General features: G+C 42.6%; 1 protein-coding gene across 1 annotated transcript in view; it reads left to right on the top strand.

The window, feature by feature from the left end:
- Positions 1-26,169, top strand: part of LRBA (LPS responsive beige-like anchor protein) — a 749,089-nt gene that overhangs the window by 197,976 nt on the left and 524,944 nt on the right. Inside the window, exons 32-33 of the mRNA XM_077279308.1 lie at positions 2,231-2,364; positions 5,611-5,672. Of these exons, the coding sequence (XP_077135423.1) occupies positions 2,231-2,364; positions 5,611-5,672 (196 nt within the window). The remainder of the gene's footprint in view (positions 1-2,230; positions 2,365-5,610; positions 5,673-26,169) is intronic.

Here is a 26,169-nt window from a genome sequence, read left to right as displayed (position 1 = left end):
TACTATGTGGCTAGGCAATATATACTATGTGGCTGGGCAATATATACTATGTGGCTGGGCAATATATACTATGTGGCTGGGCAATATATACTATGTGGCTGGGCAATATACTACCTACGTGGCTGGGCAATATACTACCTACGTGGCTGCGCAATATATACTACGTGGACATGCATATTCTAGAATACCTGATGCGCTAGAATCGGGCCACCATCTAGTAATCTTATAAATGTGCCCGTGTCTGACTGTACAGGGACATAGTCTGATCGTACCAGATCTCTTGGGCAGGGGAGGAAGCAAAAGAGCATACTGACATTACAGCAGGGGATCACAAATTATTCTTTTTTGAGGTAAAAATTTTGTTGCCTGTTTATAAACAATGTTTTACTTGAAAGAATTAATCAGCTGCGATCCCCGGCTGTAATATCTGTATACTCTTTTTCTTCCTCCCCTGCTCAGGAGCAGTGGTATGATCAGACCGTGTTCCTGTATGGTCAGACACAGACATTACATAGAACACAGCAGGGGCACATTTATAAGATTAAAAAACACGCATCCAATTGTGGAACTTTATTATTCCAAGATTTGTTGAATAAAATTAACTTTTGTTTGTGGGAAAACCCCTTTAAGATTGCTGTTAAGCGGAAAACAGAATTGACATGTCAGTCTTATCACCCATGGTGACAAAAAACTGGCATGACTACAACATGTAGTTATAGCACAAATGGAATGTTTAAGCAAAGGATACATTTTCTAATATTTGTAAAGATAACCATAATTGATGCCAGCTGTGGGACCCACACCTAGTAAGACAGCAGGGTCTGCCCATTATTCCAGCAGATAATGAACCGGCAGTTATTACACATTTATGGCATATTTTGATGAATGCCTATCTGTATATATTTGATAGTAGGCCTTTTGGTCTGCGGCATTGATTTTCATATTGGTTTTCATGACCCTAGTAATCGCTAATGTAGATCTTTGACTTGTATCCTAATTCTGCTGTCCAATCATGGTCTACCTCTGCAAGTGATCATCAGTCATTAAATTACAAAGTTCAGACAGCAGAGCAGATGTGATTAGTCCCTTAGTAAGGGTATGTGTATACAGTGTCTTTTTCAAAAAGTTCTGCATTCTTGCCGCAAGCAGTGAACATACTGAACAGCAGTGTGAAAACAACAATGCTGTGCACAATGTTTCGTCACTTTTTAACCATTCAGGGTTTGGAAACCGTGACTTGGCTAAAAGAAATGGTATGTTCATTCTTCTTCTTGATATTTATTGTTTACTTAACGGAAAAAAAATGGTGGTGGTAGAATCACCGAAAAAAGCAAAACAAAACCGCAAACCCACTTCACTCTCCCTGCTTTTGGACAAATCACTTAGATCCGAAAGAAGTGACAGATGCTGCTCTGACTTCCTCTGGATGTATATGATTTGTCCAAATGCGGGGAGAGTGACGTGACCTCGGAGTTTGCCATAGGGATCTCGCGAGGTAACCATTCCACGTGATCCCCAGAGAGCCAGTGCCGACACCACTTAAACAGCTCTGGAGGGGTGTGTAGGTGTTATTATTTTACAGGGGGAAACGCAGGGATTAAGAAAGTCGTCTGAATAGTGGACAACCCCTTTTCAAGACGTTGTGTACACATGCCTGAACAGTGGCTTGTCTGCTTACAAATACACTATTAATTGATTAATATAGAGGGTCATCTTTTCCGGAGCCTTTTCTTTTGGCCATGGCAGAGAGTGGTTTCAAACAGATTCTCTTATCCTCGAGGACGTGTCCTGTCCCGCATTATGTAGACAACACCTGAGCACTGTGTAATACACAATTTTCCCGTGGTTGACACTGCAGAGGAATCATGAACTTACTGTTAGGTTTGCCCACCAGTTACATCAGGGGTGTCAAACTGCATTCCTCAAGGGCTGCAAAAAGGTCATGTTTTCAGGATTTCCTTGTATTGCACAGGTGATCATTTAATCACCTGCACAGAATGATTCCAGCACCTTGTACAATGAGAAGGAAATCTTGAAAACACGCATGGTTTGAGACCCTCGAGGAATGCAGTTTGACACCCCTGAGTTACATCTCATTTTTGGAGGTCCCAACATGAGAACGCTTCACTTTGAGAGGTTCTTCTCTTGACAGTCTCTACAAAGCATCATCCGTCTCTGAATGTTAGCGGACATTCCCAATATTTGGGGTAACACTTTTTCTTGCCATTAGTATTACAGAGAGGCTGGAACATGCACTGGAAAAGGCTGCTCCACTCCTGAGGGAGATCTTTGTGGACTTCGCCCCATTTCTGTCTCGCACACTTCTAGGAAGTCATGGCCAAGAGTTACTGATAGAGGGAACAAGTAAGTATAAGGCTCTTGTTTTATGGGAAGGTCCTATCGGTTGCATCTTATGTTCTTGTGTAGCTGCTGGGCCTGTGTTTGTGTGTATGCGGAAATGTCTCGTAGTTGCCAATAGGGGCTTGTTCACACCATAGACTCTCTACATTGTTGGGTTCAGTCTGATCTGGGGCTTTTCTTTGTGGATCCAGTGGAAACAAGTATATGTTTTTTGTACATTATGAAAGGGGTTACCTGAATAAATTTATTTGTGATGCAGATTTTCATCAGAAATAATAAAAATTTTAAAACAGAATCTGCACAAAAACGAACAGTCCCTAATAGCCTATAGATGGAGCGCTAAATTCAGATTGGGTTTGTTTGTGTATTTCTGCGTGTTGAAGATTAAACATTGGTATACTTCAATGCAGAGTAAAAAGCTGATATTTACCTACTTGGTACCTCCTGGAACTTACAGAAACGGTTTATAGCTGATTTAGAGAGACCGTATCACCAATATAACATTAGTTTCTTATAACTAATGCACTAATGCCAGTTATTTTGCAATCTGGCTTTAATAACCTTACCATATTTGTGTAGCTTGTGTGGCCCCATTTACAGGCCGCAGGGTATCCAGACATCCTTAACCCCCTTAGTGACCACCAATGCGTCTTTTTACTGCTCTGCGCTATAAGAGACTAGCATCCCCATACAGGTGACAATCCTGTAGCTTTCAGCTGTACGCCATACCTGAGAACTTGCTGCATCAGCAACGATTAGTAGTGTTACCGGCTAAAGTTGTTTAACCCCTTAAATGTTGCTGTCAATAATTACTACAGCATCTACATGGCTAATAGTGTTGGGGAGCACCCTGAGATCTTCGTGCTGATATTTGTCATGGTAATTCATGGCCATATAAAGTCTTTAAAGTCTGCCGGCTACAGTGTCCTGTTAGGAAGTTGTCAATATTTTGATTGTAAAAATAAACTTTGCATTAATTCCTGAAAAGCACCTGAAGGGTTAATAAACTACCTGAAAGGAATTGTAAATATGTTGAGGGGCGCTGTTTTTAAAATGGTATCACTTTTGGGAGGTTCGAATATACAAGACTGTCAAAGTCGCTTCAGAACTTAATAGGTCCCTAAAAAAAAAAAAAAAAATTTTTGTAAATTTCTTTGAAAAAATGAAAAATTACTGGTATATTTTTAGCCTTATAAAAGGCAGACAAACATCAGCACCATTTGTCAAATGTTTTATTTTAAGAGACATGAAGGAAATGTTGTTAATTAATTTTTGTTGTGGTATCACTATCTGGATTAAAGGGATAGTCATTTAAATTTTGAAAAATGTTATTTTTTTTTAAACTTATGTAAAATTTCTGATATTTTTATAAATGTGTAAAATATCAACGCAAATTTACCATTATCATGAAGTACAATGTGTCACGAAAAAAGCAATTTCAAAATTAGTGGGAGATGTTGAGGCATTCCAGAGTTATTACCACATAAAGTGACACTGGTCAGATTTAAAAAATGTTGCCCTGTCATTAAAGGGTTAAATTTTGATGCTTTTCCTACATGAATCTTGCAATTGTATATTCATTTTCTGACGTGTCGGGTTTGTTACTTCTAAGCATTTCATAGCACTACAACATTAAAGACAATGTCAGGTTTTGATAAAGAGGGTCAGGAATAAAAAAATAAAAAAACAGTATATTTAGCATATAATTGTTTTCAGTGACATGTGAATAATACAGTGCTTAAAGCCCCCATACACAATAGATGGAAATAGGCCATACCCACTAATCCGGATCGGTGTTTATGGGGGCTCCCGACTCGTCATACAAAAGATGATACTGTGGAAAAGAAAAATTGGGCAGCTGGAATTTCTATTCCTGAAGCTTTTGTTTTCAGGTTAGATAAGCCGCTTTCTGAAGTCTGTCCCATGGGATTTATCCTCTTCCGGTATGAGGCAGTCAGGAGATATGGCTGTCTTTCGTTCCAACATTTGGCCAACAGCTATCTCGTGTATGGGGATAGCTTTACACTGGTATAATCATCACCAATGAGAGAACCACTTCTGGCATGGTTATAGTGACTAACTTCACTTTCTGTCCAGCCCCACTTACCAATAGCCAACAATGACCGAAACGGTCAGTTGCATAGCTACCTGTTGATGTGTCACTGGTCAGACTTCCTGTCTGCACTGGTTGGTATTGCACCAAGGTAATGTCAGCACCAGTTCTCACTTCCTTATTTTACTAGGTGAGATCCCAGAGACTTTACATAGACCGCCCGTTCTGAATTACATGACATTTACCGTGCCAAGACAGAAATTGTGTGCGCCTACTTGGTACAAATACAAATATATTGTATTTCATGATTTTTACCAGGCTCTGATTATTAGTGCCTGGATTACATTGTATGAACGATGTATATGAATTAATCACATAAAGTGTACTATATAAGAGGTCTGGTCTTATCTACACCGGGATTTCACCAGATCTAGTTCATACTCCTCAATCTTGGGATTATAAACGATATGAAATATCATATTGGTAACTTAGGTTTGCTTAGGTTTAACATTGGGCCAAGGGTCAAAGTACTAATGAGCGTTTTTGGGATGTCTGCTGCCACTAAGCAAAATGGAAACTTGATTGATAGAGGGCTGAAGTGAAGGGACTACCGGTGGAGAAAACAAAGGTCAATGACCCATTTGCCTTCTCTGCATATGTAATGAACATGCTGTTTTCGATATGAAGAATTAGCATGTTATATGTCTTACACTTCTGAAGACAACGTGCAAAGAAATCAGAACATGTGCATTCATTATATATGTATGATTAATACATAATATGGCACAATAGTGTCTTAGCCGAGTGACCGGGACAATAGAGTACAGCTAATTGCTCACTTGGTCAGGTTGTGAACCACAGCACACACTGTGCCGAGTAAGCCTGCTGCAGGCCCGCATGACTGTCTACCGTTCAAGAAGTAGGGAAAAAGTGTTTGGTTTTTTTCTGCTCTGTCAAGTATACCAATGGGAATTCATGAGAAAGGAGCAAAAACCAGGAAAAAGGATTGCGGTTTATTGTTGATGCGGTTTTTTTCCACTTGGACCAGAGAATTGCTCTTGGACTCCATCCATGGGAAGGTGATAGGTATAGGTGATAGCGCCAATCATCGTAATATTCTGCACCTGCACTGGTATACATTTATAATAAATATTTTATCCCATCTTCTCATCTAAATTTTCTTTTTGTTTTTAAAGGCCTGGTGTGCATGAAGTCTAGTAGCTCTGTTGTGGAGTTGGTCATGCTTCTCTGCTCCCAGGTACGTATCATTGAATACTGTTCTGCATAATCATTAAGTGAGAGGCTGATTTTCCAGCACACGGGGTTTGAAATCCTCTTTTTATTCAGGCATCATATAAAAGCCACAGGGTGACCTCCATATGTGTTGTAGCTGGCCAGGTGCACACCACAAAACATCAGATCGCGCCACTCACATGTCCAATCTGAGCCGAGGAAAAAATTGCAGCATGTCCGTTTGATTCGAAATTCAGATTGCACTCCCCATGTAAGTCAATGAGTGCGTGGAAATCATAGGACTGCATCCGGATAGCAACAGAGTGCTGTTCGATTTCTGTGCACTGACACAATGGGGAAGGTTTGTTCTCCATCACCTCCACACAGTGCTCTGATTTTTTTTTCATCCGTGAGAATCTTATCACATTATTCTGTCACTGATGAGAATTTGATCAGTGTCATTTTGCATAATTGTGCCGATTCTCGGATGAGAGACTCTACGGCCATCTGACCCTAGCCTGAGGGGTATTGTGATATTCACCAGTAAAGTTGTTTTTTTTAATGGATCTTATGTGATGCCTAATCATACATTTAAGGGTTGATTCCTCTGTACTACAGATCTTCGGTTCAAGATTGTGCATTGTGAGGAAGTATAACCTCTGCTACATTTGTATTTAAAGTCACTAGTAAGCATGAAAGATGTAATGATTGAGATGGAATAATGGGGGCACCTTTGATAGAAGAGGAGAGTCAATGATGAGATGTGCCTTATGTGGAGCCTCGGTGTTATATCTATTCAGTGTAGTCTCAAAGAGTCAATGTAACCCAAGTACTCTGGCTTTGAAGAATTCCATATTAAAGCAATACTTGCTGGCAGTTCATGGTGCCCAAACCACAGGCCGCATGAATAGCAGCCTGGCTCTGTAATTGCGATCAGAAAGATTTATACTCTGAAACGTTCCAGAGTTTCATAGATAATGTACTTTGAAGATCCAGCTGGAGACTAGACTAGTCCATTGTTGCTCCCGGCTGCCCCCTCCCAGCACTGCTGCATGTGTTGATGGGTCTCTCCCTTGTGTGTACATTGGGAGAGACCGGTGAGTTGTCTGCAGCAGTGCTAGTAAAGCCGCCGTGGGCGAAGCCAGTCTAGTGTCCTCTCTGGCTATGGCCCGTGGCTGGATCTTCAAAGTATGTTTTCTCTGGAGAGTTTCAGAGTATATTATACCTAGGTACAATCGTACGGCCACCATCTAACTCGTGCTGACCGCAGTTTGGGTAGCATGAATTGCCGGACTGGTTCCCTTTGTAAAGTTGTTGATTCATGTTCAACTGGCCTTGGTACAAAGGGGTATTAATAAATGAGCTTGCAGACAAACCTACATACAAATTGGGGGTGTAGGGGGGAAGGATGTATAATTTAATGCTCCTGTTTGTGATTACCTCCAATAAGTAGAGGTAGGTATAGGGGGTGAACCCTACAAGGTTGCGTTAATTAAAACATTTTTAAAACAAGTTTGTTTGTTTTTTTAATTTGTAATGATAAAGTGGGTAAAAAATAATATATATTCACTTGGCTGTATTATGTAATGGAGAACAAATATGTAAAGCAGCGTTATATACCCTGAATGACCTCTGCCATTGGGAACAATTCATTTAACCTTTGTTCTACACTGCACCATTTTTTTCCTGTAATTAAAGGAAAATGGTTTTATTGAGCTCTAGTATCTTTTAAAATAAGCTGTTCCTTTTGCTATCATTTTGCTTGTAAATCTTGTCATTGGGTGGGTTAGAATAGCTTTTTTAATGTGAAGAGTATCAGTCTGTAGGTCAAGGGTTCTGACCCACTGACAAACCTTTGACCTTCATTTGCAGCCAGCATGGCTATCCATCCCCATGAATGCGGATAATGCAAAATTAATGTTTCTTTCCATTGATTTGTTTCAAGTTGCTGCTCATGCTACCAAATTTATTTGGACTGGCCTGATAGACATTTCATGAATACAAATGAAGGAATCATAGAAGGTGCGAGGAATCGATGATGCACATTGTCAATAAAGCGCAATAAGAGCAATTACTTGAGGAGATTATTCCTAATGGATTTTTCAATAAAGTATCAAGAAGTAGTGATACTTCTAGTGAGCTTATTATTGTAATCTCGGGTCATAGTGAAGCATTTCATAGAAAGCTCAGTTTATCCAAGTACAGTGTGTTCACTTTCTGATGTAAACACATTTTCTAACAATTGACACCATTTTGCATATAAAAATTTATTTAATTAGAACCAATGATGTAGTAATAATTAAAACTACTATTCGTGTAGGTTGGAAAGCTAAATTCTCGAAGAGATGTGAAAAGTATCTTTGAATAACGTTTCTCTTAATGCAGTTACGTATGACTAAAATAATTTTCAGCGGAGTCCCTTTTTGAAAATATTACTCTGACATAGGGTGAAGTCTTTATAATTTAAGAGTGGTTACTCTTCCTGTGTCCAGTGGTGCCTTCATACCAGTGCTCCTTTCTTTGTAGATTGGCTGCAGCATTGAGCTTTAATGTCTACAGTTTTCATAATTGCTGCAGCCAATCACACAGCTCATTGGCTCTGCTAATATACTCTGCAATTTCCCATTAATTGGTTGCAGCATTGATACTTCTCCATCAGATCAACAAATACCCTATGGAACGATGAATAAAATCTTAACTAAGACAACAAAATAGGCCCTTGGCAGTTCTTAAAAAAACAAACAGAATTTCATACTTCCCTACCTGTTGGATCCCCATTATTCTGTATTCCTTCCTTGCTTCCTATTTTCAGGTTATTGTTGCAGCCAATCTATGGACGCTAATTAGCTTAAGTGATCACATTCATTTTTTGACTCACTTGAGGTCCCTGGAAGCGGAAGCCCATATACAAGTGCACCATATTGGCAGCAATAACAGGTCTAGAGTTTTGTTGTTATTTAACCCATTATTATGCATCACATGGGACACATTTTCTAATAGTAGTGAAAGGAAACCTGTGACCAAAAGTAACGCTGTTAACCTGCAGATACAGGTGCATGTCACAAGATTAGAAAATCATCAAAAAGTTAATTTATTTGTTCAATACAAAAAGTTAAGCTTATATTATAAAGTCATTACAAACAGTGATCTATTTCAAGTGTTTATTTCTGTTAATGTTGATGATTATGGCTCACAGCCAATGAAAACCCAAGTCATTGTCAGTAAATTAGAATACTTTATAACACCAGCTTGAAAAAAATTATTTTAAGATCCGAAATGTTGGCCTACTGAAATGTATGTTTAGGAAATGCATGCAATACTTGGTTGGGGTTCCTTTGGCATCAATTACTGTATCAATGCAGCGTGGTATAGAGGAGATCAGCCTGTGGTGCTGCTGAGGTGTTATGGAAGCCCAGGTTGCTTTGACAGCAGCCTTCAGCTCATCTGCATTGTTGGGTCTGGTGTCTCATCTTACTCTTGACAATACCCCATAGATTCTCTATGGGGCTAAGGTCAGGCGAGTTTGCTGGACAATCAAGCACAGTGATACTGTTGTTTTTAATCCAGATATTGGTACTTTTGGCAGTGTGGACAGGTGCCCAGTCCTGCTGGAGAATGAAATTTCCATCTCCAAAAAGCTTGCCGGCAGAGGGAAGCATGTAGTGCTGTAAAATTTCCTCTTAAACGGCTGTGCTGACTTTGGTCTTGATAAAACACAGTGGACCTACACCAGCAGATGATACAGCTCCCCAAACCAGCACTGATTGTGGAAACTTCACACTAGACCTCAAGCAGCTTGGGTTGTGTGCCCCTCCACTCTTCCTCCAGACTCTGGGACATTGATTTCCATAGTCTAGTGTGAAGTATCCACAATCCGTGATGGTTTGAGGAGCCATGTCATCTCCTGGTGTAGGTCCACTGTGTTTTATAAAGACCAAAGTCAGCGCAGCCATCTACCAACAAAATTTTAGAGCACTTCATGCTTCTCTCTGCCGACAAGCTTTTTGGAGATTGATATTTCATTCTCCAGCAGGACCTGGCACCTGTCCACACTGCCAAAAGTACCATTTACTGGTTTAAAAACAACAGTATCACTGTGCTTGATTGGCTGGCAAACTCGCCTGACCTTAACCCCATAGAGAATCTATGGGATATTGTAAAGAGGAAGATGAGACACCAGACCCAACAATGCAGACGAGCAAAAGCTATCAAACAACCTGGGCTTCCATAACACCTCAGCAGTGTCACAGACTGACCGCCTCCATGCCGCGCCGCATTGATGCAGTAATTGATGCAAAAGGAGCTCCAACCAAGTATTGAGTGCTTTCGCTGAACATACATTTCAATAGGCCAACATTTCGGAATTTAAAATAATTTTTTCAAGCTGGTGTTATAAAGTATTCTAATTTACTGAGATAATGACTTTTGGGTTTTCATTGGCTGTAAGCCATAATCATCAACATAAACAGAAAGAAACACTTGAAATAGACCACTCTGTTTGTAATGACTCTATATAATACAAGTTTCGCTTTTTGTATTGAAGAACTGAAATAAATTACCATATATACTCGAGTATAAGCCGAGAATTTCAGCCCATTTTTTTAGGCTGAAATTGCCCCTCTCGGCTTATACTCGAGTCATACCCAGGGGTCGGCAGGGGAGGGGGAGTAGCAGCTGTGTAATAGTAATAATACCTGCTCCTGGCACGGTCCCTGGTTCCCCCGGCGCCGCAGCTTCTTCCTGTAGTGAGCGGTCACATGGTACCGCTCATTACAGTAATGAATATGCAGCTCCACCCCTATGGGAGTGGAGTGGAGCTGCATATTCATTACTGTAATGAGCGGTACCATGTGACCGCTCACTACAGGAAGAAGCTGCGGCATAGGGGAAACCAGGGACCGCGCCAGGAGCAGGCGAGTATAACGCAGTGCGCGATATTCACATGCTCCCCGTTCCGCCGCCGCGTCTTCCCCGTCAGCTGCCCTGACGCTTAGGTCAGAGGGCGCAGTGACGCGATTAGTGTGCGCCCTCTGCCTGATCGTCAGTGCAGAGTATGGAAGACACAGCGGCGCCCGGCTGCGGTGGACTGAGGAACAGGTGAATATAGCAAGTGCCTTGAGCCTGAGAGGTGAGTATGTGATTTTTTTTTTTTTTTATCGCAGCAACAGCATATGGGGCAAACGACTGTATGGAGCATCTTATGGGGCCATAAGCAACATTTGTGGAGCATTATACGGGGCAAATATCTTTATAGATCATCTTATGGGGCCATAATCAGCATTATATGGGGCAAATGTCTGTATGGAGCATCTTATGGGGCCATAATCAACGTTTGTGGAGCTTTATATGGGGCAAATATCTTTATGGAGCACCTTATGGCGCCATAATGGGCATTTGTGCAGCATTATATGGGGCAAATGTGTCTATGGAGCATCTTATGTGGCCATAATCAGCATTTGTGCAGCATTGTATTGGACTTATACTCGAGTCATTAAGTTTTCCCAGTTTTTTGTGGCAAAATTATGGGTCTCTGCTTATACTCGGGTCAGCTTATACTCGAGTATATACGGTAACTCTGATATTCTAATTTTGTGAGATGCACATGTATGTGGTTAATCTGCAGGTTTGCAGCGTTATTATGCTGTCTGGTACTTGCACGCAGCTGAATGCATTCGGGAGATAATTATCTTTTTTTCCCTGCCAGCATTTGGTATTCGGTCATAAGGGAGGGGCAGCGGTTCAGTGTCCGCAGTAACCGCGCCTTTGGCCCTGACTGACAGCCAGCCGCAATGTAGAGTGTGTCAGCCAGGGTTGCGGTTCCAGCGGCCGCTTTGTATTCTCAGAGCAGTGACTGAAACAGCCCCGCCCCTATGACTGTATACCGAATACTGGCGGGGAGAACAAAGATCATTTTATCCCCGCTGCATTCGGCTGCGTGCAGGCATCGACAGCATCATAAAGCTGTTAACTTGCGGATTAACCCCATATCTGCAGGTTAGCAACGTTATTGGATGACAGGTTCCTTTTAAGGGAAGGGAACAAAAGGTAACGTTTTTTGAAAAGGGGAAAAAAAAAATTCTGTCTTGACAACAATCAAAGTTGAATCGAAAAGTTTATTGTGAAAGTCTGTGCAAGGAATCCAAAATATACTAATGTGTATGGTGGCCCTCATAGTTAGTGGTTGGTAGCTTAATCCAGCCAGCAATAAACATATGCCTCCACTTTATTCTTGGGTTTGTGCAGAAATCTTTCTCTAGGAGAGGCACTGCTGCATGTCAGATCGAACGGCACAACCCCTTTAATATGTAATCTATGAAGTATTCTTATGTTAAAGCTTCGCCCCATTCACTGTGGTAGAGCTGTAATACTAGACAGTGTTATCAAAAAATATTCAGCGGCTATCTCTATCAATATCTCCCCCAACTATCTGCTCACTAAAAGATCTTGGATGGTGCATGAACTGGGGGAAGTCTGATTACATTCGGTTACACAAAAAGTATTCTTGGGGGTCCTCCTCGACTCGGGTCATGGCATATCTTCTCTTCCCACTACAAAAAGGGAAGAGATCAGAAACAGAATTCAAACCTTCCAGAGAAAGAAAACAGTCTCAATCAGGTATGCTACGAGGATCCTGGGATTAATGGCTTCTTGCATCAGAAAGTGTTTCAGGGAGTCAAGCCTACTCAAGAGAAGTTCAAAGACCAATTCTGTCTGCCTAGAACAGACATCTGTCCGGTCTAGACAAGAAAATGAACATATTCTGCAGACCTGAGATCCTCTCTGTTATTGTGGATGTCCTCAAGGAAGCTCCAGGAAGGAGTACCATGGATCCTATCCACATTTAAGTTACCACTGACTCAAGCCAAATAGGTAGAGGGTCAATAGGCAGAGGGTCAATACCGTCAGGGTGCATGGTCACCATATGATCGCAGAAGGTCCTCCAATTATAGAGAATTATGAGAGATATGGGAAATGCTCCAGCAGTGTCCAAATGTTCTCAGAGGTCATTATTATTATTATTTATATAGTGCCATTAATTCCATGGTGTTGTACATGAGAAGAGGGGTTACGTTATAGATAACGTTTACAGTAAACACCACAACCGTTTCCTTTCTATGATATTAGGCAGTTCATATTCTGCAGGCTCTAGTGGGATGAATATCTATTGGTGGATGGATCAGTGGGTGGAGAAGACCATTCATTTCATTTCTGCAGTACACTTAAAAGATTTTGAAAATGAAGTGGCGGATTTTCTCAGCTGGAAGACAGTTAGGTCTTTCGAATGGGAACTGAACTCTGAAGTGTTTCATCAACTAACTCAGATGGAGTACCCCATTCGTAGATCTTTTCCTATATGCGTTTCTTCCCTTTCCTTTGATCTTAAAGGTCCTAAGAAAGATACAAGAAGACAAGCCACAGTTATCTGTTGCCCAAAAAGGGGTGGTTTCCGTTACTAAGGCACATGGCCATAGACTATCCAATTTCCACTACAGAGAGATACAACCTTCTGTCCCAAGGTCCACTCATGCATCAAGATATACACTTCCTATGCCTGACAGCCCAGATCTTGAGAGGCAGATCCTAACGTCTAACGTACTATCAGAGTAATAACAACTATGCAGGCAAGTAGGAAACCAGTAGTCTTTTCCATCTACTGTAAAGTGTGGAAGTAATTTTGCTCCTATGTCGAAGAATCCATAGGGGGGTACGGCCCAACCTGATATCCCCAAGATTCTAGAGTTCCTCCAGCTAGGGTTCAAGAAAGGATTAAAGCCTGGCATGCTGAGTACAGATCTTTGTCTCAGCGCATTTTTTGAGTACCCACTAGCAGAATATCCTTGGGGAGCTAAGTTTGCTAGAGCAGTGCTTGTAGAGCTGGAAATACAATTACCGGTAGGACTAATTTCTATTTTTTTTTTTTTTTTATACTTCAATACCTGTTAGGTTTCATTTGATAGGAGTCTGAAACATGACATTTCAAGAGGCTGGGGCTGCTCTCCTTTTCTTGCAGCATCTATTGCCCCTCCTGGAACAGGATGTCATCAAGGGGCTTCCACTTTGCAGGGCGGAGCTAAAAGCACTGAGTGACGCCAATGCTGCCCCACAGCTTTTATCATCGCCCTCAAACGAATAGTCATAAGGGGCAGTGATTAAAATCAGTCAGTGATGTCAGCACTGCCCCTAATGTCTGAGGGTGGTGCTACAAGCTGTGGGGCAGTGGTGCACCCACATTCCCACAGAATCTATCGCCATGACCTTTTCAGTGGGTCTCAATGCAAGAAATCGTAATAAATAACTGCAGTTCTATCCTATAATGGCATCCTAAAGATAAGTGAGTGCAGCTCAGGCCTCTGGCGGTGTTCTGTTCGAGACTACTATCCATCAAAACATCACAGGGAATTAAAAAAAAAAAAAAAAAAAAAAAAAGTAGAGATATATATATATCTCTATCTATATATACTCGATGAGGCCTGATGCTATCGCATCGGGAGGGTGGTGACGTCCCGATGGGGGCAGGCTTTGCAGCACTGAGAATCTCTCGTCCCCAAGCGATACATACAAAATACGCCCCATATAATGCTCCATAAAGTTCATGATGGACCCTATAAGATGCTCTATAATAAAATATGCCCCATATAATGCTCCATAAAGTTTATGATGGGCCCCATAAAATGCTTCATACAAAAATATGTCCCATATAATGCTGCACAAAGGTTAATTATGGCCCCATAGGATGCTCCATACCTTCATAAAGGTTGATAATGGCCCCATAAGATGCTCCATAGAAACATTTACCCCTTATAGTGCTGCATAGAGTTTGATTATGGCCCCTTAAGATGCTCCATAGAAACATGTGCCCCATATGCTGCTGCTGCGATTAAAAAAAAAAAAAAAAAAAAAAAGACATACTCACCTCTTGTCCTGAGCTCCGTTTTCCGCATCCTCTGCAGTGACTGTTCAGGCAGAGGGCGGCGTGCACACTAAATGCGTCATCGCACCCTCTGACCTGAACGTCACAGGCAGAGGATGCAGAAGACGGAGCGACGCGCTGCGGGGAATGGGGACAGGTGAATATCGGAATGCTCACCCTCCCCCGATATACTCACCTTCTCCCGGCGCGGTCCCTGCTTCTCACTGACAGATGGACTCCGGGCGCCAGCAGCTTCTTCCTATGTTCAGCGGTCACATCGTAAAGCTCATTACAGTAATTAATATGTGGCTCCACCCCTATGGGAGTGGAGTCGTGTCCGTATAAATTACTTTAATGTGCGGTACCACGTGACCACTGAACACAGGAAGAAGCTGCCGGCGCCGGAGAAGCAGGGACATGCAGAGACGTGCCGGGAGTAGGTGAGTATGATATGGTACTAAGCAAGCGCCCAGTACCACCAGCTGGTGCCATATTGGAATACCCATCACTTGGGTACTCTAATATGGCGGTCGGCTACTTCCGGCGTGGTGGATTGTGGTAGCGACACAATCGCCGGAAGCTGTGACAGATCTGATTGGCAATTATCTACATATAATCGTCTAATTTTGTCTGTAACGGAAATCCCGCGTCGCTGATTGGTCACGCCAGCCGGCCACGACCAATCATCGATATTGGCTCGGAATTTAACCCCCACTTACAGCGCGACGTAGTTCAGTCACGTTTACTGGACAAGTTCTGTCAGTCACAGTGCCACGTAGTTCACTCACGTTTACTTCATAAATACACTACATACATATTCTAGAATACCTGATACATTAGAATCGGGCCACCATCTAGTATCTATCTCTCTCTATCCATATATATCTCACATTCAGCGATTAGATAAAGAGGTGTAAGGTAATTGTATTATAAAGCCAGTTACAAAATTGGTTAAGGTGTAAAGGTAAATGTTTAGAAAAGACACTTTAGGTACTGGCCCATACATAGTCACATAGTTCTTGCTGCCTGAACCACAATCAAAAACCGGCTCCTGGTTTACAAACATTTGTTTTACTCTGAAGTCTGTGCGTTGCAGAGAACAACCTAGTGTGAAGCTGAGATGAAGCAGGTCTCTGGCTTCTTTTCACCCAGTTGGCTAGACTGATAGGTCTCACTGTGTGTATAGGGTGAGACCTGTCAGTCTGACTGGTGTGAAGCCGGCAGGACCATACCTCTGACTGGTCACCCCATCCATAACCACACTTTCAACTGTTTCTCTATAACGCTGCAATGTTTCAGAGTACAAAGTACACGTTTAATGCTGCAGCCGGGCTCTGATTAATGCTGCCCTTAGTTTGAGCAGTATGAATCATGTGACAGTCTTTTTAGAAGTACAATAGGGGCATGAACATAACATTGCTCGGTTGTTTGTACCATTGAAATCTGCATTATTTTCAGATTTTTGAAGAATTGTCTGCAAAGTAAATATCCCCCACTAATGCATCAAATCATCATACATGTCATTGTTTGTGTAATCTTGCAATGCTGCATATGAAATAGTTGTTAGAAAAGCTGTATTTTCTTCAAAGAAATCTTGGAGATACACTGTATGTAATGAAGTAACACCAGCCTTCTTGGTTGGCAGATTGGAAGTGTGAATGATAAAAGCATGGGCCTAGAATTGGCTCCAGATGCTTAAGGCTTGTTGTAGTGATAATTACATTTTTCACTTACAATTTTCCTTATTCAAAGAGGTCATAGTGGCGGTCACCAAAGTGATTCATTTTGTTAAGAAGTGAACTGTCTTTTGGCTGTATGAAACGTAGAGATATATGAAATTGAATGTCTGCTCAATGACTTGCAGAAACTGGGAGGGGGCTGCTTGAATTTGATGGATTGGCTTTCTGCTTTTTTGGGAGGGGTGGGCTCTGATAAGGTAGGAAGTGGTATTCTGCTGCTAAAATTCTAATTAATTTTTTTTAAAGTGATGGAAGGGTTTGAGTGCCAAAGATCGAGAGATCAGGTCAAAAACTGGATTTTAATCACATAAATAATAAGGTGGCTTTGCAAAGTTAACATGTACTAATGTTCTGTGAAACTTTTCACATTTGTCATGTCTTACGGATGTGATGAAGTAAAGGAATAAGCTGTGCTATCTTCTCCTAATTAAATAATCCACCGAGTCGGAGTTGTTTACGCGTCCCCTTGTGATACGGCAATAATAATCCTTAAGGTCTAGAATACTGAAATCCTGCACTTATTCCTTTGTATGTGCACAATTCGGATTGACGCTAAATAAATAAAGCAAGTGAGAGGGAGTTTATTTCTGAGCTATCATTTCATGTATGTTGCAGCTTCTGTCTATGTGCTCAGATAAGTAAAAGCAAGAATCCATCTGTCTCCCATACACAGTACACACAGCTAAACTTCATCCACTAGGTCTGAGAGAGATGACAGAGGGCCACACTCATTTTTACATGCCATATATTGGCCAGAAATACTGTTGTTCTTCTTGAGCAGTTTGGTCTGAAAAGTTATCTGAGGTGGCCGATCGACTTTCATGATGTTTGTCCCTGATTTGGGTTATATTTTGTAATATATAGAAGGCAAAGTATGAGTGGGTTATTACAATGTTATATGAAGCATTTCAATGGTGAGCGGTGCGTTGTCTGAGCTCTATATGGCCACAGTACATGAATGTTCTGCTTTTTGCAAAAGTTAATTTACAGTGGTTTTCCACTACATTGAGTGACGACCTATCATTAGCATTGGTCATCAATATTCAATTAGTAGGTGTCCGACCCCCAGAGCCCCCACTGATAAGCTGTTACCACCTCCAAGAGCTTAAGGATGTAAACCATGCATGGAGCCAGGGCTGCCACTAGAAATTTCGGGGCCCCATGCTGGCAAATTTTTCGGGGCCCCCTTGAGACTCCGCCCAGGCTCCACCCCAGCCCCGCCTCCACGCTCCACCCCTTGAACTGTCCACAGTCCCACCGCTCTCTCTTGGAAAAACTCCACTTCTTACCTATCACACATTAACAGTTCCCATCACCAGAAAACACATATAACCGTCAGCTTTTGTTTTGGCCAAAAGATTTTTTAAGCCGCCGCCATAACACGGTAGACACTTTTGGCCGGGTCCTACTCTGCTGTAACCTATTAAATATTTGTTAAAATATCCAATACAATTTATTTTTATTTTTCAATTTTTAAAATGACCAATAATATCTCATACAAGGAACAAATACTGCTACACCATGTCAAGACCACATATTACCGCCACAGTGATCGAATAATATCACATACAAGGAACAAATACCTCCGTACCATGACCAGACACTATATTATTACCACAGTGACCAAATAGCACATACAAGGAACAAATACCACCGCACCATGACCAGACCACATATTACCAACACACAGTGACCGAATACTACAATACTAATCAGTAATAAAAAAAAACAACAAAAAACAAAAACACAATACCATCACCATAAGTGCCATTATACACAGGAAATCTGTACTTAGTATGCAGTGTCTGTGTACAGGTAATAGTGATCACTGGTGATATTATACACAGGAGCTCTGTATATAATGTATAGTTAATATAGTGATCACTGGTGACATTATACACAGGAGCTCTGTATATAGTATACAGTGTATAGTGTTAGTGTATAGGTAACACACTGACTCACCAGTGCCGTCTCTAGGTGAAGTCCTAAATCTTTCATCCAGCACAGACCGCCATCACTTCTTCCAGCCAGGACTTGTCTCTGCAGGAAATAACAATTATCTCGAGATCCGCTTGCAGAACACATTACTTAACTTTTCCCAATTTCTACATTACACCACATGAAGAAAAAAAAGGTGACATAGTATCACTACACAGTAACAGGACAGCTCCCCCATTTAAAACAGTATACTCAAAAAATAAAATAAATACGTCACTGCAGTAATAATATCCCTTAATTAGCCCCTATGGTAATAATATCCCCCATCCTGGCCCCCGTGTGTCTCATTCCTGGCTCCAGCCATATGTTCTCGCATCCTGCCCTCATGATTATCCTTTCTGCCCCATATGATCTCCCCATCCTGCCCCATCTGTCTCCATCGTATCCATCCTGCCCCATGATCCTGCACGATCTGTCTCCAATCCTGCCCCCAGTGTCTCCAATCATGCCACCATGTCTTTCATTCTGCCCCGTGTCTCCAATCATTCCCGTATCTCTATTCTGCTGCTGTGAGCGTCTCCAGCATTTCTGCCCCCAGCGTCTCCAGCATTTCTGCCCCCAGCGTCTCCAGCATTTCTGCCCCCAGCGTCTCCAGCATTTCTGCCTCCGGCGTCTCCAGCATTTCTGCCTCCGGCGTCTCCAGCATTTCTGCCCCCGGTGTCTCCAGCATTTCTGCCTCCGGCGTCTCCAGCATTTCTGCCCCCGGCATCTCCAGCATTTCTGCCCCCAGCGTCTCCAGCATTTCTGCCCCCAGCATCTCCAGCGTCTCTGCCCCCAGCGTCTCCAGCGTCTCTGCCTCCAGCGTCTCTGCCCCCAGCGTCTCCAGCGTCTCTGCCCCCAGCGTCTCCAGCGTCTCTGCCCCCAGCGTCTCCAGCATCTCTGCCCCCAGCGTGTCCAGCATCTCTGCCCCGGGGCCCCCTGGATCACCGCTCTCGGGGAAAAAAAATAAAAAATTATCGTTCTTACCTGGCCGCGCTCCTGCAGCGGGCGAAGCTAACTCCCTCTACGCAGGTGAAGCGCGCACTCCCCGGCTGCTGATAATGACGTTAAGTCAGCCGCCAGCCTCCAATTGGCTGGCGGCTGTTAACTAATGACGTGCGGGCCCGGGTCCGCACATCAATAGCGTGCTGCAGCGCCTGTAGGGGGGGCCCGGTGAGCAGATGAGACGGGGCCCGATGCGGGCCCCCTCTGCCCACCGGGCCCCATACGCCAGTCAGGGCAGTAATACCCTGATGGCGGCCCTGCATGGAGCAGAAGACCACTCCTCCGTCACACTGATATGGCAGCTGGGTACTGCATATTGGCTCCTATTGGGATCGGATCTGCAGTATTTGGCAGCGGTCACTAGACAGCGTGATGGAGGATTGGTGTTTCACATTGTCAACTGTTTAGTTTTGCTCACCCACCACCTCACTGTCAAGGACAGGTTATCAAGGTATTAGAAAATACCATTATACTTGTTTGAGAAAGGTCTTCACATTTAGGACTGAATCTTTCCTCAGATGGCCTTCTATCTGCATATTGATGTACGTACACTGATCACTCAGAACATTAAAATCACTGATGGGTGAAGTGAATTACATTTTCCCAAGACAGTTGAACCTGTGAAGGGGTAATACATATATTGGGCAACAAGTGAGCAAGCCTGTTCTTGAAGTTGGAGGCATCTGAAATGGATAAGGGACAAATTGTGATGGTTGGACTGTGGTCAAAGCATCTTCAAAGGTGTTCTTTTGTTTCACCGTATGAAGGAATACAGGCTCTCCATGCATGTGTTGTGCGACACATGCAGCTGCAGCGCCGAACAGCTAATCCAGGTATCCGGATCCCTCTGCAGCTTATTCGTTAAGCCCTATAGCTTGCCGAATAAGCAGGAACCCGATCATATTCGCTCATCTCTATTCAGGATGTTGCCTGGGTGCTGTACTGAAAGTGCAACACCTGAGAGAAAATGAATGTTAATCCTCCCGTGAGCCTTCGGCTTTCAGTCATGCCAGTGCGCCTACAGTTACTGCTCACAGCTCTGAGCGGCGGCTGTGTGCATTCTCTGACACTTGGACTGTTAGCCTGCTCTCTTATACATTAGCTTGCTGTCAAAAAGTTGGGGTGCGCACTCAGACACCACTCAGTTCTATGAGCTGTGACTGTAGTAGATGACACCTGTATGACTGAAAGGCAGCGGCTCCCTGGAGAAATAAAGCTCTTTTTCTCCCACTTGCTGTGCATTTAGTACTGCAGTTTGGCACCTTTAATGCTATTAAGCTATAGAAAAACAGTATATCTGCATGTTAATGTTATCCATTGTGACTGGTTCCCTTTAAAGGGAAGGTGTCACCAGTGTTCTTGTACTTAAAATAGTAATTAAAATGTATTAATGCACTATTTGCAAACATTTCTATATGAAAAATATTATATATTTTCTTACAAATTATATTTATTTACCACTAGTGGGAGCATATTCCATTTTAGACCTCAAACAGCTATAGTGAGACTTGCCAGCTTTACTGATAGCAGCAAAATTGGGGCAGTAACTGCTGACTTTACCATTTCCCTCCCTTTTTGAGTGGTCTAGTATCCCTGGGGCAAAATGAAGAGTAGCATCACAGGGCAGCACCATTTTGTGGGTGACTGCCCTGGGATCTGCTAACATCAGCAGTTAAGGCCCCGTCTCACACAGCGACGCTGCAGCGATACAGACAACGATGCTGATCGCTGCAGCGTCGCTGCAGCGTCGCTGTGTGGTCGCTGGGGAGCTGTCACACAGACAGCTCTCTCCAGCGACCAACGATCAGGGGAACGACTTCGGCATCATTGAAACTGTCTTCAACGATGCCGAAGTCCCCCTGCAGCACCCGGGTAACCAGGGTAAACATCGGGTTACTAAGCGCAGGGCCGCGCTTAGTAACCCGATGTGTACCCTGGTTACCAGCGTAAATGTAAAAAAAAAAAAACAGTACATACTCACCATCTGTTGCCCGTCAGGTCCCTTGGCGTCTGCTTCCTGCTCTGACTGAGCCGCCGTACAGTGAGAGCTGAGAGCAGAGCGCAGCGGTGACGTCACTGCTGTGCTCTCACTTTACGGCGGCTCAGTCAGAGCAGGAAGCAGACGCCAAGGGACCTGACGGGCAACAGATGGTGAGTATGTAGTGTTTGTTTTTTTTTACATTTACGCTGGTAACCAGGGTAAACATCGGGTTACTAAGCGCGGCCCTGCGCTTAGTAACCCGATGTTTACCCTGGTTACCAGTGAAGACATCGCTGGATCGGTGTCACACACACCGATTCAGCGATGTCAGCGGGACCTCAACGACCAAAAAAAGGTCCAGGCCATTCTGACACGACCAGCGATCTCACAGCAGGGGCCTGATCGCTGGTACGTGTCACACATAGCGAGATCGCTACTGAGGTCGCTGTTGCGTCACAAAACTTGTGACTCAGCAGCGATCTCGCTAGCGATCTCGCTATGTGAGACGGGGCCTTTACTGTCTCTCTTTCTCCCATCAGTTTCTCTCACCCAGATTACAGGATTCTCTCACCCCGCCTCCACAATGTCTGGTCATTAACTGCAGACCTGCAGCTCCTTCTTATCTTACTGAGGGATGAATCACAACTCCTGCAGAGCAGCTGATAGCTCCTGTTCCAGCTCCTGCTCCAATAATGCTAATGGTACACTGTTCCTCCTTAATGTCTCTGCTATTCTGTCCGTACTTTTCTCCTGCATTTTACTCCCCTCAGCCGTCAATCTAGGATCTGTTCTGCTGCAAGCAGTACTGCTTATGTTAGCAGATCCGACGGCTCCATGAATATGACAGCAGAACACTCCCCCTACTGTGAATTGTGCAGTCCACAGAGGTGTGCCCAGTTCACAGCAGTGACCGTTCTATTACAATAGATAGTCGGAGTCCATCTGTTATCTCGTATGACCCTGGGGTGCCATATTATGACACTGATAGTGTCGTGCTGCTACTGTGAAACCAAGATGTCAGCCCCCAGTCCTTTCTTTAAACTCCTATAACATACAAAATATGTTTCAAATGCAATCAAAACTTGGTTATGACAGCATGTTATGCTACATTACATTAGTTTATTAATGATCTATAAACGCAGTACCTTACCTTTAATACATCAGCTCTTCAGATTTATAGTCTATTTGTTACTATAGAGGATCTGTTAGCTGGATATTTGACGCCTAACTAAAGACATGATTGTAAAACCCCTTTAATGCTGACTATGTGAATCCCTTCATCGTAGTATCTTGTTGGTGCATTTTGAGAAATCCACCCTTGAAGTTTTATTTGCATGTGCAAGGGTTCGAACACTGCAATTCCAGCTCTGTGGTGCTCGCCCTTTTCCCTGCCCACCGCTGACCTCCAGTCTTTGACCCGGACACTTTCCTCTGTGACCTGTCTCCACTTACCTGAGATTGTGGACAGGCGTCATCATTGCCTGGGTTCGTCGCATCAGAAGGAGAGGAACAGTGGCGCATGCACAGTGAGCTCCTGATGACCTTGAGAGTCCATTGATGTCACAATGCCTTTAGGATCTTAATGCTCATTCGCCATCTCTTCTGATGAAAATGCACAGGAGAGACCAGTGAATGACAGAATTGACCCGTCAAAGACTAGGAGGCCATTAGTGGCCACTTGCAATGAAAACTTCAACAATGTATCTCTCAGACATGCCCCAATGAAATACTAGAAGCAAGGTATGAATGTATAACTGGCATTAAAATGGTTTTACACTCGTGCATTTAGTTAAAGGTCGAATATCCTGCCGACTGTTCCTCTTTACATGTTCATTGCATAAGATTGAATCTGAAAGATAAAATCATTGCCCCCTTGATGTAAAACATGAATTTGTCACTTTGCTCATTGCATGTCTGGGAATTGGCTAACAACCTTCTTGTTCCTACTGATGCTTTCTATTGTTTCATATGTTGTTACTGCAGTACCAGCAGTAATATAGTATGAGCACATGTAGATATAGGGGCACTAGTGGTAAAAGGACTTTTCTTACATTTTAATACACCGAACTGCAGAAAAATGTCGGTAAATGCTTTATCTCGGAGCTCTGTTCTTCCCGACTTTGGCTATGACAGCCTTGTTCCACTAAGGATTTCAGAAATATTTCATGTAATATTACTACAGAGGATTTTTGTTTATTTGACGTGAATATAGTTTTTGAAACAATACACATCACATTGAAGGCCGCTTGATAAAAGTGTTGTTTTGCTCGTCCTAATTCAGGTTGACATACATTCCAATAACACTACCTCCTTCCAAGGCTTAAAGCTAAATTTATGGCTATGCATTGTGAAGTGCATCATTTAAAAATGGTTTCAGCCCAAAACGTCTAATAAATAAATAATGTGTATGGCTACTTGGTCGCAGACTTTCCCGACTAGAAATCATCCCATCGGATACCTAGCAGGCTACTATCAGAGGGGGCTGTCAGATAAATCTTGCAATAGCTGCATTCGTGTCCTGTAAATCACATGTTATTGTGTGAGCCTTCTGCCAGGTCATCTATTCTTCTCCCATTTATCAGAAATGCATAGGATGTGTTGGGAAAAGGAACATCATTGTGTCTGGCTCGTGTGTCTGAAGTAATTAATTAAATGAGGAAAAAATACTATTAAATGTGAATTTGAAACTTGGTGGTTTTTCAAGAGACATCCATGAAATAATGTTTGAGCATTTTTTTTTAGCGATTGTTATTTTTCAATTTTTTTTATTTGACAAAACCAATAAACTTTGTCTGTTGACCTTGATGTATTTATGTTACTAGAATTTCTAAGATTATGCTATACATGCTCATGGTTTACTGTAGGCAGATGAGTGGGTGTCTCTTCTAGATTTGTAGGATTCCATGGTGACTATAATGGAGACATATAAAGTGTGGGTTTCTTTTGTGTCTATCATTTAGTGAGTCGGTACAGGTTTTTCAGTACTTCATAGAATGTTAGAGTTGGAAGGATCGTGTTCAAACCCCCTGCTCAATGCAGGATTCACTAAGTCATCCCAGACAGATGTCTGTCCAGCCTCTGTTTGAAAGCTTCCATGGAAGGAGAACTCACCAACTCTTGTGACAGCCTGTTCCACTCATTAATCACCCTCACTGTCAAAAAGTGTTTTCTATTATCTAATTTGTATTTTCTCCCTTTCAGTTTTATTCCATTGCTTCTTTTTCAGTCTGGCATAGCTTGTCTGCTACAAACCCATGCTAGCTCTGGTTAATTACTGTATTCTTATCCAATTACTTACATACATGCTGTTTAATAATTTGTTCAAAGATCTTCCCTAGTATAGAAGTAAGGTTCACTGGCCTATAATTTACTAGCTTCATCTCCTTTCCTTTTTGAAGATAGGGACAACATTTGCCCTCCTCCAAACTTCTGGAACTTCTGCTCTCCAGGTTTTTTCAAAGATTCTGGCTAGTGATTCTGCAATTCCTATTCTAGCTCTTTCAGTATCTTAGAATATAATTCATCTGGACCAGATGATTTTAGCTAAGTGTTCTCTCACCATGTTTCTATTTTATAGATAGTGTGGATTATTTTATACCTTTGATAGTACCGTGAGGATCAATTAATGTTCCAGTTGCTTTCTTAACCCCTTAATCCCGTATGATGTACTATCCCGTCAAGGTGACCTGGGACTTAATTCCCGGTGACGGGAGGATAGTACGTCATACGCGATCGGCCGCACTCACGGGGGGAGCGCGGCCGATCGCGCCTGGGTGTCAGCTGCCTATCGCAGCTGACATCCGGCACTATGTGCCAGGAGCGGTCACGGACCGCCCCCGGCACATTAACCCCCGGCACACCGCGATCAAACATGATCGCGATGTGCCGGCGGTATAGGGAAGCATCGCGCAGGGAGGGGGCTCCCTGCGGGCTTCCCTGAGACCCCCGGAGCAACGCGATGTGATCGCGTTGCTCCGAGGGTCTCCTACCTCCTTCCTCCCTGCAGGTCCTGGATCCAAGATGGCCGCGGCATCCGGGTCCTGCAGGGAGAAAGGTGGCTTACCGAGCGCCTGCTCAGAGCAGACGCTGGTAAGCCTGCACCGATGTAAGTGAGATCGGTGATCTGACAGAGTGCTGTGCACACTATCAGATCATCGATCTGTGATGTCCCCCCCTGGGACAAAGTAAAAAAGTAATAAAAAATTTTTTCCACATGTGTAAAAAAAAAAAAAAAAAAAAATCCTAAATAAATAATAATAAAAAAATATATATTATTCCCATAAATACATTTCTTTATCTAAATAAAAAAAAAACAAAACAATAAAAGTACACATATTTAGTATTGCCGCGTCCGTAACGACCCAACCTATAAAACTGCCCCACTAGTTAACCCCTTCAGTAAACACCGTAAGGAAAAAAAAAAAAAAAACGAGGCAAAAAACAACGCTTTATTAGCATACCGCCGAACAAAAAGTGGAATAACACGCGATCAAAAAGACTGATATAAATAATCATGGTACCGCTGAAAACGTCATCTTGTCCCGCAAAAAACAAGCCACCATACAGCATCATCAGCAAAAAAATAAAAAAAGTTATAGTCCTGAGAATAAAGCGATACCAAAATAATTATTTTTTCTATAAAATAGTTTTTATCGTATAAAAGCGCCAAAACATAAAAAAATGATATAAATGAGGTATCACTGTAATCGTACTGACCCGAAGAATAAAACTGCTTCATCAATTTTACCAAACGTGGAACGGTATAAACGCCTCTCCCAAAAGAAATTCATGAATAGCAGGTTTTTAGTCATTCTGCCTCACAAAAATCGGAATAAAAAGTGATCAAAAACGGTCACGTGTCCGAAAATGTTACCAATAAAAACGTCAACTCGTCCCGCAAAAAACAAGA

This window comes from Ranitomeya variabilis, chromosome 1 (assembly GCF_051348905.1).
Source record: "Ranitomeya variabilis isolate aRanVar5 chromosome 1, aRanVar5.hap1, whole genome shotgun sequence".
Taxonomy (NCBI): Eukaryota; Metazoa; Chordata; class Amphibia; order Anura; family Dendrobatidae; genus Ranitomeya; species Ranitomeya variabilis.
The sequence above is the reverse complement of the archived record's forward strand: the minus strand, read 5'-3'. Positions and strand labels throughout refer to the sequence as shown.